Raw genomic sequence first — 13,018 nt, 5'->3', positions numbered from 1 at the left:
CGTATATAAGGATATCTAGAAAATAATTCTGTATTAGGAAAGTCTTTTGTAACCAATATAAATGCTTCTGGTTTATTTCTTCTTTGTATGACAGCAGCATATAACTATTTAGAAATTTAATTCACTTGCTTTAATCTTGTTCTGATCAGTTTTTACTTGGAATCTGAAATTTAGTTTTAAGATGTACGATAACTTTGAGCCATACAAATGATTTTAAATTAACTTTTAAGGCCGGGCGCGGTAGCTCACACCTGTAATCCAAGCACTTTGGGAGGCCAAGTTGGGCGGATCACGAGGTCAGGAGATCGAGACTATCCTGGCTAACATGGTGAAACCACGTCTCTACTAAAAATATAAAAAATTAGCTGGCCGTGGTGGCACACGCATGTAGTCCCGGCTACTCCGGAGGCTGAAGCAGGAGAATCGCTGGAACCCAGGAGGTGGAGGTTGCAGTGAGCTGAGATCATGCCACTGCACTCCAGCCTGGGCAACAGAGCGAGACTCCATCTCAAAATAATAATAATAATAATTATTATTATTATTATTTAAAATGCTTTAATGACTAATTAGTCCTGTTCTCTAACTTCCCTTGCTTACTTATTGTAAGGTTTATAATGCTTTTTAATATTATTCTCAAGTTATAGATAGTAAAACTGTTTCACTTTACTTTGTCCTTATTTTGGTTCTCTTGGAACTAAATCTTTAAATATTGGAGTGATTTCTGATAACACATGCTTCAGAGTTTCCTTCCTGAAAATAAAAACTCTAAAAGATCATGGAGATAAATGATATAGTATACATTAGATTGCTTGATCATTTGTTTATTGATTGATTATTTGAGATAGGGTCTCACTCTATCATCCAGGATGGAGTACTGTGGTGTGATCTGTAGCTTAATGCAGCCTGGAACTTTTAGGCTCAAGAGATCCTTCTGCCTCAGCCTCCCAAGGCGCTGGGATTACAGTCATGAGCCACTGTGCCCAGCCCAGTATACCTTTTTAAATTAACCTGCTGATGTGTAACAAATAAAAAAAGAAAAGTAACACTAAAATGTTACTACTCTGGGCAATTTGGGTCAGAAGAAGCTGTCTGTTCTAGTCCCCTCTCTCCCAGTGTCTTAACTTAAACTGCTTTGTTTCTTAATGAAATTAAAGGAGCTTACTTCTTAGAATACAATAATTATGTCAATAAAATGGTACTTTTATTGTATTTAAATACAGATAATACATTAAAATTTTAAATATGAATAAATAAAAATAATTTGATAATACTTTTCATCATTGTTTATTATATAATCTCTTATTTTTTTCTCCCCTTAGAATTGAGAAAAGTTTCCAAGTCTTCAACTCATCCACAACATAATCCTAATGAAAATGAAATTCTAGTAGCTGACACGTATGACCAAAGTCAACCTCCAATGGCCAGTAAGCAAGATACTGAGATTACAAGTTTAAATTGTGGTTATTGGTGGGTAAGAGTGACCCACAGTCTAACTTAGACAGTATTTTAAAGGTATTTTACGTATAATTTTGTTTATATTACTAGTTTACTGTCTTTTTCATATTGGAAAGTAATGTTATCCTATTAGTTCATATACATATCCCTAATGATATTAATATAAATTACTAATAATTTTAAGTAAAGAAGGCTTTACTGTGATTTACTTATTTGTTCAACAAATATTTAAGCATCTGTTGTATACCAGGCACTGAATAAAACAAAGCCCTTGTCCTCATGGAGCTTATGATCTAGTTGAGGGAGAAATAAAATTTATGTCAGATAGAAGCAAGTGCTCTGAAGAAAAGTAAAGCAGGGTAAGAAGGGATATTAGAAAGCCTCAGTTGTAAAGTGTCGTTTGCATAGGGACTGAGGGAGGGAAGTGAGTCACGTGGCTATCTGGGAGACGGGCACCCAGGCAGAGATTTGCAAGCCCAGAGGCCTTGCAGTGAAGATGGCATTTGGTTTGTTTGAGGAACATTAAGGAACCCTGTGTGGCTGGAGCAGAGTGAGTGAAGGGGAGATTGGTTTGGACAAAAGGAAAAATAGAGTTAGCATTTACTGAGATGGAAGAGACTGGGAGCCGCAGGTGTATAGGTTGGGGCAGGGGTGAGTAGAAATTAGAAGTTTCGTTTTGGGAATATTCTATTTGAAATGCAAACTCAACATTCGGGTAGAGTTTGGATTCATGAGTAGATGTGAGTTAGAATTTAGAGAAGTTTAGGATGGAGACACATATGGAAGTTGTCAGCATGTAGATGGCATCTAAGCCATGAAACTAGATGAGATTATCAAGCAAGTGATAATAGAAGGGAATGAGAAGTCCAAGTATTGAGCCTTGCGGAACTTCATTATGTAAAGCCATGATTTTCAACTTTCCTTTTGTTGAAGAACCCCCACCCCAGCATTTTTAGACATTTCCCCCTCCCCCCAATCCCTTCCCTACTGGAGTTTTATTACTACAGATATACTGTATATCTGTTTAGGTGATACGTGTATGCATGTATGTCTGTGCTTTATACATAGTAAGGCTTTTTTTGCTCCCCCCTGCCCCAAACCATTTTTCACTCCCTTAGAGAAAATATTGTAGCTATTGAGGTTGTGAAAATGAGTAGGAACCAACAAAACAGAGAAGGAGCTGCCAATGAGATAGGAAAACTAAAAATGATGTCCTTTAAGCCAAGTGGAGAGAGGACGAAGGGGTGGTCAACTGTGTTTAACAATGCTAATAAGTCAAGTAAGATGAAGACTTCTTAGAATTGACCATGGGATTTGGTTGCATGGAGATCATTGAGTGTTAAACTAGTGACATGACAAAAACTGTTCAGGTGTAATGGTGACCATCTGAGATCTGTCTCATGTTCAAAGGAAACTAAGGACAGAGAAAGTGGAAAGAGCACATACAAACAAGTCTTCCAAGACTTGACAGTAAAGAGGAGGAGAGAACAGGACAGTGGTTAAAGAAGATCATGAGTCAAGGGAGGATTTTTTCAAGATGGAATATTATAGCATGATTAGCACATGTTTATGTTGATAGGATGATCAAGTAAAGAGGAGAAAATTAATAATTCTGGAGAAAGAGGGAACAATTGCTACATCCTTAAAAAGGTCAGAGGAGATGAGATCCAGAGCCCGGTTGTAAGGGTTGGTCAAGGTTAATCACTTATTCATTTTATAATAGTGTAAAAGTTACATTCTGAAAGCTACAAATCATTTTATATTAACATGTGTGTCTGTTTGTCCATGAGTATGTGTGCATGTGCATGGAGGCTCAGGGTCCTCAGGATATAACACTGAGGTGCTAGGGATATAACACTGAGTGCAGCAGATCCTTGCTTCTCAGCTCTCTAGAACCAATTCTCTTCTGCTACTGCCAGGTCTTTGCTCCATTATTTGTCCTGTCTTCCTTATACAGTATCTGCAGCTTCTCTGCTGTCTTATTTTTGAGTATATACACGTATATGTTATCTTTCATCTTTAAAAAATAACCCCACTTTTAATAATCTCCACCTTTAGCTACAGCTTCTCTTCAGAGATGAAAAAGTATTAAAGTCTATATTCAGTATCTCTACTTTCCTAATTCCCATTCACTCCAACTCACTGTAATATGGATTCTACTCCCACCCCCACCTGCAAGAGAGGAAGAGAGAGGGAAGGGGGAGGGAAGGAGGAAAGGAGGGGAGAGAAAAGTGCTAGAGGAGCAGGGTATAGGGGAAGGGAGGGAGACTTACAGGGGTTGAAGAGAGGAGAATGCATTCACAAACCCTTTGTTACTGCTTATACTTGAACTGCTTCTGACTGTAAACGTCATCAGGGTTGCTGTTCTCCAAAATATGTGGTACTGTGCCTGTTCTATTTCTGTCTCTCTCTTTCTCTCTCTCTCTTTTTTTTTTTTTTTTTTTTTGAGACCGGGTCTCTCTCTGTCACCCAGGCTAGAGTGCAGTGGCACAAACACAGCTCACTGCAGCCTCAACCTCCCAGGCTCAAGTGATCCTCCCACCTCAGCCCCCCAAGTAGCTGAGACTACAGGCACACACCACCATGTCTGGCTAATATTTGTATTTTTGTAGAACAGGGTTTCACCATGTTGCCAAGGCTGGTCTCGCTCTCCTAAGCTCAAGTGATCCACCTGCTTCAGCCTGCCAAAGTGTTGGGATTACAGGTGTGAACTGCTGTACCTGGCCTCACTTTCTATCTCTTCCTGGAGGAATGTCACCTAGAGTCAGTAGTCTTCTCTCATTCATATGCTAATAATCCCAAACCGGTATCTCTGTCCAACTTTTTTCCTGGATTCCCAACCCATGTGTCTACCTGCTTTTGGATATCTCTACAGGGATATCCTTCAATTTCAGCATGTCTACAGTTGACACTTAACCTGTCAAACTAACTCTTTATCCTTGCATTTGCAATCTCAGTGAATGACACTATACATGCCTCTTTGAGTCATCCTAGATTTCTGCTTCATCTGTTTTTTCTCAACAGCCTCTAAGTTTTACTGATTCCACCTCCTACATATCTGTTTTACATATTCTTCTGTGCCCCTATTATACTAGTTTAGGCTACTAACATCTCTCATCAAGACAACATGTTCTAGTAATCTAATTAGTCCTCTTGCCTATTAGTGATTGCTTCTTGGCTAGTGAGTGTCACAGCCACAAATACCTTTTCAGCCCACACATTGCATTTGTTTTATTTAAAACTCTTAGACATCTCTTCATTGTCTACAGGATAAATTTGAAACTCCTTAGCATAATCTGACCCCTAACCAACCTAACTGGGTTCATGTCCTACTCCCATCTTCTGCAGTTTGACTTCTGGCAGTCAAACCACGCATAGCAAACCCCAAACAAGCAATTTTATTTCACTTATCTTGACCCTTAATTATACCTAGAATTCTTTCTGTCCCAGTCCAGTTAACTTGACATATTCTTCCTTCTCTCGAGTCAGCTTAAGCATCACTTGTAACTTTCCTTGATTTCCCAAGAGATTTAGAAGTCCTTATTCTATGTTTGAATCACCCCTTTTATGTACCTTTATTATAATATGTTTATCACATTCTGTTGCAATTCTCTTTTTACCTCTCAACTGTATAAGCTCCTTGAGAACAAGAACTTTTCTTTTCATCTAGTGCTTAGCACAATACCTGGAACATAATAAGTGCTCCATAAATATTTGAGTTAAACCTTTATAAAATACTGTAACATAGGTGATTTATGAATATGTGTTATCTTAACCTGAAACATGCAGTGCTGACAACCTCTCCTACAAAGTATGTTTTCATGAAAGATACTGTACATACAGTTTGATATTCATGCTGTAACATAAGTCACAATAATTCCACTGTAAATCCATGTTATGATTTTTTTCCCCAGTGGCAATAAGAAAAATTACCTATTGCATTCAGTTCATTTAGGAAAAACATAAAATTTACTTGGAAAATTTTAGCAACGTATTGCCTGCAACTTATTACCATTTATGGTAGGTATATTGGACTTCTTGCACAGAATTTTAAAATGTGTCTAGTGCCATCTTACAAAGTATGAGCCTTTTCCTTTTTCTTTTGTCATTTTAATATGTCTAGCTTCTTTAGTTTTGTAAAGTTGGTTTTATTATTTATTAAAATGGTTTATTATTTATTCTTAGAAACACATGGAACAAGCAGCTGTACCCCTGATAAGTCATCTTTTAATTTAGCTACAGTTGTTGCTGAAACACTTGGACTTGGTATTCAGGAAGAATCTGTAAGTAATTGTTTAGTTTGGCAATAACATGAATTAATTTTATATCTTTTTAAGTCAGTTCTTAGAGAATTAAGCAAGAGAATTATTTTATCTAAAGATCTTGGGTAAAGGCCTAAAACAAAACTTATGTTGTTAGAAAGTCCTATTTCTGTTGTCCAGCCCAGCAGTCTCAGAAATCTAGAATCTAGAATTCTTGGGATATGGGTTGAGTCAAAATTTAGGGGAGTAATCACGGCATAGAGATTTTGTCAACTTTCTTCACTTCCCCCTCTCTCATGCCCCCTCCTTGCCCTCATCTAAGAGATAGACCTAAACCTTTAAGTTGATTTCAGAATTGTTGTTTTGTTTGTTTTACTTTTTAGAGATAGGGTCTCACTGTGTTGCCCAGACTGGAGTGCGTGTCTATTCACAAACACAATCATAGAGCACTATAGCCTCAAACTCCTGGCCTCAAGTGATCCTCCCATTTCAGCCTCCCAAATAGCTGGGACTACAGACATATACCACCATGCCCAGCTAATTATTTTTGTAGAGATGGGGGTCTCAACTGTGTTGCCCAGACGGATCTCAGACACCTGGCCTCAAGAGATCCTCCTGCTCAAGGTGTTGTTGAGATTACAGATGTGAGTCACCACATCCAGCTGTACTCTTATTAAGTTGTCTTGCTGTTGAATTTCTAAAACCTGAATTGGTTTTTCATTACATATGGATTTGTTTGTCCTTTCTAGTTTTAAATTCATTCTTAAATGATAATGGGTAGTTTTTAACCTTTGAACTTTGAATGCGTTTTAATACTTTCTAATTCCCTCCTACCCATAAACCTGGCAAGTCATAGCTTAGACACCAAATAGATTGAGGGAGCTGAAATCTAATGACCTGCTGCTCAACGTGTGATCCATGGGCCAACAGCATCTGCATCACTTTTGAAGTTTGGTGGAGATGCAGAATCTCAGACCTACTGAACTTGCATTAACAGGATCTCCATTTGACTTGTATGCATGTTAAAGATTGAGAAGCACTGTTCTGTAAAGGATTATTTTAAATTCATCTCCTATCAGTATGAATAATTATCTCTATTCCCTTCTGCACATCTTAATGTTGTTTTTTGGAATTGGAGTTTTATATGCAGTAGTAGAATATACTTATGTAAAACACTGATGCTTTTCTCTTTAAACTTAGAATGTGCTTCATATTTTCATTGTGGTGAAATTAGCAATCATTTTGAAGTGTACAACTCAATGATATTTAGTACATTCACAATATTATGCAGCTATCACTTCTATCCAGTTCCAAGCATTTTTATCACCTTCAAAGAAAACCTCATACCCATTAATCATGTATCCCCATTCTCCTCACCTCATTCTTCCACCTCCCACTTGCATCCTCTGGCAACTACCAATCTGCTTTCTGTCCCTATAGATTTGCCTATTCTGAGTATTTCATGTAAATGGAATCATACGTTATATGGCCTTTGTCTGGCTTCTTAGTATATTTTTGAGGTTCATCTGCATCGTAACATATATCAGTACTTCATCCCTTTTTAACAATGAACAAATCCTATTACATGGGTGTGCTTCATATTTTACTCTTGAAGGAAACTCAAGGTCCCATGAGCCCCCTTGGTGATGAGCTCTACCACTGTCTGGAAGGAGATCACAAGAAACAGCCTTTTGAGGAATCTACAAGAAATACTGAAGATAGTTTAAGGTAATCACAGGCACATTGGTGAAAACTTATAAGCTATTGGTGAGATCCCATTACAGTGAATTCCATATAATTAAACCATTTCTCTCCTTCATCATATAGTTTGTTATTCTGGTTATATACATTTTTACTTTAAAAATTGTCTCCCTAGTTTCTGACTGATTGAGAGCTTTTTTGCATTGCAGTACAAAGGTGGATATCATTTTTAGCTACTTTCTGTGTTTCTGTCAAGCAGAACTTGTTCCCAGTACTTGTCACTCTGCTCCTTTAAAGAGCCAGTCATCCCTTTGGTGTTTATATTTCCAAAAACTGGATGTTCTACAAAATGCATCTAGAAGTTTGGATGAGCTTCCAAGATTGTGTTGCATCTCATTTTTACTAATTTCAGAATATCTGTTAACTAATAAATACAGCCATTCCATGATATCAGTGGGGGATTAGTTATAGGACTCCCTCCCCTGTGGGTACCAAAATCCAAAGATGCTCAAGACCGTTACATAAAATGGCCATCATCATTGCGTATAACCTGTGCACATCCTCCTGTATATTTTATGTAATTTCCAGATTAGTTATAACACCTAATACAATGCCTACATACCAGTCCATTTGCAAAGATTCAACATAGTACTTGGCACATGGGAAATTCAAGTTTTGCCTTTTGGAACGTTGTGAAATTTGGATTTTTTTACCCAAATTATTTTCTAGCCACATGGTTGAATCTACAGATGCAGAACCCACAGATAAGGAGGGCCACTGTACCTGTATTTATTTAGCATTTTGCTTTTTAAAAGAGCTTTTGGTTTTTAGATATATAGATAGATACCTATCTATCTATATATGTATGTCACAGTCTGTCATCTTAGTAACTGATTAAAGTAGATTGTGTTACCCTCATTTTTTGGTTTATTTTACAGATTACAAAAATGCAGCTCCAGAAAGGTTAGATGTCTTGTTTAAGGCCATACAGCTATTAAGTGGTAGAGCCAGAGATCTCACCCAGCCCACATCTTCAAACTTAAACTTACTGCTCTTTCTACGGATATTTCCTCTGCTAAAGACAGGCTGAATCTTAATTTATGTTGAATTCTGTAGTGGAAGAATTTTGTTTCTTGGAGTTACTCATGATAAAATTTCATAACAAAAGGACTTAGGTTCTCAGTGGAATTTATTAAAATATGATTTTTGTTTGTTTGTTTGTTTCTTGAGACAGAATCTCACTCTGTCATCCAGGCTTGGCTCACTGCAACCTCCACCTCCCAGGTTCAAGTGATTCTCATGCCTTAGCCACCTGAGTAGCTGGGATTACTGGCGTGTGCCACCACACCTGGCTAATTTTTGTATTTTCAGTAGAGACGGGGTTTCACCATGTTAGCTAGGCTGGCCTCGAACTTCTGGCCTCAAGTGACCTGCCCACCTCAGCCTCCCAAAGTGCTGGGATTTACAGGCATGAGCCACCGTGCCCGGCAAAAGATGATTTTTTGTATAATAAAGTGATTTAAAGTACTTAGGAAAAATTTTTTAAATATGAATATTATGATATTGAGAAATACTTCCTATGTCATTTTTCTCTGCTTTTCCCCTTCTCTTTTGTCATCTAAATGAAGAGAAGCCAAAAGCTCTACCGTGTCTTAAATTTTGGTTAATCATTTGCCTCTAAGAGGTAGTAGATAAGACCTTACTATTAATTCTGTATTAAAGAGTTGTTATCACTTTTTATTTAGATTTTCAGATTCTGCTTCAAAGACTCCTCCTCAAGAAGAATTACCTACTCGAGTGTCATCTCCTGTATTTGGAGCTACCTCTAGTATCAAAAGTGGTTTAGATTTGAATACAAGTTTGTCCCCTTCTCTTTTACAGCCTGGGAAAAAAAATCATCTGAAAACACTCCCTTTTAGCAACACTTGTGTATCTAGATTAGAGAAAACTAGATCAAAATCTGAAGATAGTGCCCTTTTCACACATCAGAGTCTTGGGTCTGAAGTGAACAAGATCATTATCCAGTCATCGTCTAATAAACAGATACTTATAAATAAAAATATAAGTGAATCCATAGGTGAGAAGGGTAGGACTGAATACGTTAAAGATTCTAACTCCGATAAACATTTGGAGCCCCTGAAATCATTGGGAAGCCGAACATCCAAAAGGAAGAAAACTGAGGAAGAAAGTGAACATGAAGTAAGCTGCCCCCAAGCTTCTTTTGATAAAGAAAATGCTTTCCCTTTTCCAATGGATAATCAGTTTTCCATGAATGGAGACTCTATGATGGATAAACCTCTGGATCTGTCTGATAGATTTTCAGCTATTCAGCGTCAAGAGAAAAGCCAAGGAAGTGAGACTTCTAAAAACAAATTTAGGCAAGTGACTCTTTATGAGGCTTTGAAGACCATTCCAAAGGGCTTTTCCTCAAGCCGTAAGGCCTCGGATGGCAACTGCATGTTGCCCAAAGATTCCCCAGAGGAATCTTTACAGGAATGCATCATCCTTCAGCCCTTGAGTAAATTCTCTCCAGACAATAAACCAGCATTACAGATAAAAGAAGAAAATGCTGTCTTCAAAATTCCTCTACGTCCACATGAAAGTTTGGAGACTGAGAATGTTTTAGATGACATGAAGGTTTGTGTTAAATGTTCAAGGATTTTGATTAAAATGGTAGCTTGTGATTTCATTTAGAGCTAACAGTTATTTGTGTTTTAGGGTGCTGGTTCTCATGAGCCAATAAAAATACAAACCAGGTCAGTCCATGGAGGATGTGAACTTGCATCAGTTCTTCAGTTAAATCCATGTAGAACTGGTAAAATAAGGTCTCTACAAAACAACCAAGGTAAACAGGATCTCCACTTTTTTAATGACTTTAAACTGAATGTCATTATTTACTTTTTTAAATGGATTGAATTGTTTCGGAAAAAAATTTGTTTCCTTCATGTATCTGTATTTATAGGACGATTCTCACATATTACTGGTGATTTTTCTGTTCTTATGCTTTTTGAAAAAAATGAATTGAGATCTTTTGATACCTACTTTTACATCTGATTTTGTAAATTTACTTGTTTTATATAGTTGTTTATGTTCTTTACAAAAGTTTTAACAAATTTAAACTGTACAGAATTTTTAAAAATAAAAATTAGAATGTTCATTATCTAAACTTTGTTCGTCACCCCATAGGACATTTGTCATTTTTCTTTGCATTTACACGTATATCTGTAAACATATTCATGTATATACTTATATACTTTTTTTTTTTTTTTTTTGAGACGGAGTCTCGCTCTGTCACCCAGGTTGGAGTGCAGTAGTGCAATCTTGGCTCACTGCAAACTCTGCCTCCCGGGTTCACGCCATTCTCCTGCCTCAGTCTCCTGAGTAGCTGGGACTACAGGCGCCCACCAGCACACCTGGCTAATTTTTTTTTTTTGGTATTTTTAGTAGAGACGGGGTTTCACTGTGTTAGCCAGAATGGTCTGGCTCCCCTGACCTCGTGATCTGCCGCTTTCGGCCTCCCAAAGTGCTGAGATTACAGGCCTGAGCCTCCATGCCCAGCCACTTACATATGTTTTTAAATTCCTTTAAAAACATTGTTGACCTGGCACAGTTGCTCACACCTGTAATCCCAGCACTTTGGGAGGCCGTGGCAGGCAGATCACGAGGTCAGGAGAGCAAGACCATCCTGGCTAACACGGTGAAACGCCATCTCCTCAAAATACAAAAAATAAGCCAGGCGTGGTGGCAGGCACTTGTAGTCCCAGCTACTTGGCAGGCTGAGGCAGGAGAATGGCGTGAACCCAGGAGGCGGAGCTTGCAGTGAGCCGAGATGGTGCTACTGCACTGCACTCTAGCCTGGGTGACAGAGCGAGACTCCGTCTCAAAAAAAAAATTGTTTGCCCTAAGATACATAGGTATCTTTTCATAATTTTGCTATCTTTTATTAATACTATTATTATTATTTGAGACAGTGTCTCACTTTGTCACCCAGACTGGTGTGCAGTGGCATGATCACGGCTCACTTGCAGCATTGACCTCCAAGGCTCAGGTGGATCCTCCCATCTCAGCCTCCTGGATAGCTGGGACTACAAGCACGCACCACCACACCCAACTGATTTTTTTATTTTTTGAAGAGACAGGGTTTCGCCATGTTGCCCAGGCTGGTCTCGAACTGCTGGACTCAAGCCATCTGCCTGCCTTGGCCTCCCAAAGTGCTGGGATTACAGGTGTGAACCACCCACGCCCAGCCTGCTATCTTTAAAAAAGTAATTCTTTTTTTTTTTTTCAGCCACCAAACATTTCTATAGTTCAAGTACAGTATTTTTTCTTGTATTCTTAATTGGCAAGTTATTCCTTTATTCTGGGTTTATTTTCCCTTTTTCCTGAAACACAGTCATTAGTTGTTTTTCCAGTAAGTGTTTTAGTCTCTATATGAAAACATTTTTTTCACTATCATTCATGATTTTTTTTGAGCTTTTTGTTTTTATTTTTTTCATGGTTGTTCTAGGGATTACAGTATACCTACTTAGCCTTTTACAGTCTACTTGGAGTTAATGTACCACTTCATGTTCTGTAACTAGACTTTATGTAGTTCCTGTGTATTATATCTACATACATTGAAAACCCCACCAGACAATGTTATAGTTTTTAATTTAAAAAAAAAATTTAATTGAAATACAAATCACATACCATAAAAATCACCCACTAAAATGTTGAATTCCGTGGTTTGATATACCCACAGAGTTGTACAACCATCACTGTAGTCTAGGTTTAGAACATTTTCATCACTTTCCTTCCCCATATCCCTTCCACAGTCCTAGGCACGGTGAATCTACTTTCTCTGTTGTAGACTTGCCTATTCTGGAGTTTTCATATAAATGGAATCATTTAATATATGATCTTTTGTTACTTCTTTCCATTGGCATAATGTTTTCAGTTATCTGTTACAGCATATATCAACATTTTATTTCTTTTTATTGGATAACTTTTTTTTTATTATATAAGTATACCATATTTTAGGCATTTATTAGTTGACATTTAAGTTGTCGCTTTTTTGCTATTGTGAACTATGCTGCTATGAACATTTGCATACAGGTTTTTGTGTGGATGTATGTTTTCCTTTTTCTTGGATTATACCTAGGAATGGAACTGTTGGACCATATGCCAATTCTACATTTTACCTTTTGAAGGACTGCCTATTTTCCAAAGCAGCTACACCGTTTCACATTTCCACCAGCAGTATGTGAGGGTTCCAGTATCTCCACATCCTCACTAGCGCTTGTTATAGCTTTTTGATTTTTGCCATCTCGTGGTTTTGGTTTGCATTTCCTTTATGGCTAATGATGTTGAGCATCCTTTCATGTTTATTGGCAATTTGTATATCTTCTTTGGAGAACTGTCTATTTAGATCCTTTGCCCATCTTTAATTGGGGTATTTGTCTTTTTATTGAGCTGGGAGAATTTTTTTTTTTTTTTGAGACAAGTCTCGCTCTGTCGCCCAGGCTGGAGTGCAGACTCACTGCAAGCTCTGCCTCCCGGGTTCATGCCATTCTCCTGCCTCAGCCTCCCGTGTAGCTGGGACTACAGGTGCCCGCCACCGT

At 37.9% G+C, this 13,018-nt stretch overlaps 1 protein-coding gene across 9 annotated transcripts in view; it reads left to right on the top strand.

Moving 5' to 3' along the window:
- The window catches only part of RBBP8 (RB binding protein 8, endonuclease), a 117,146-nt gene that overhangs the window by 75,037 nt on the left and 29,091 nt on the right, over positions 1-13,018 (top strand). For all 9 annotated transcript variants that reach the window (XM_073006428.1, XM_073006426.1, XM_007974465.3 and 6 more), the window contains 5 exons: positions 1,320-1,424; positions 5,641-5,738; positions 7,333-7,445; positions 9,164-10,055; positions 10,137-10,263. In XM_073006428.1, coding sequence (XP_072862529.1) covers positions 1,320-1,424; positions 5,641-5,738; positions 7,333-7,445; positions 9,164-10,055; positions 10,137-10,263 — 1,335 coding nt within the window. The remainder of the gene's footprint in view (positions 1-1,319; positions 1,425-5,640; positions 5,739-7,332; positions 7,446-9,163; positions 10,056-10,136; positions 10,264-13,018) is intronic.

The sequence above is a fragment of the Chlorocebus sabaeus genome, chromosome 18 (assembly GCF_047675955.1).
Source record: "Chlorocebus sabaeus isolate Y175 chromosome 18, mChlSab1.0.hap1, whole genome shotgun sequence".
Classification (NCBI taxonomy): Eukaryota; Metazoa; Chordata; class Mammalia; order Primates; family Cercopithecidae; genus Chlorocebus; species Chlorocebus sabaeus.
Note: the sequence above shows the minus strand (reverse complement) of the source record. Positions and strands in the feature narration are given on the sequence as shown.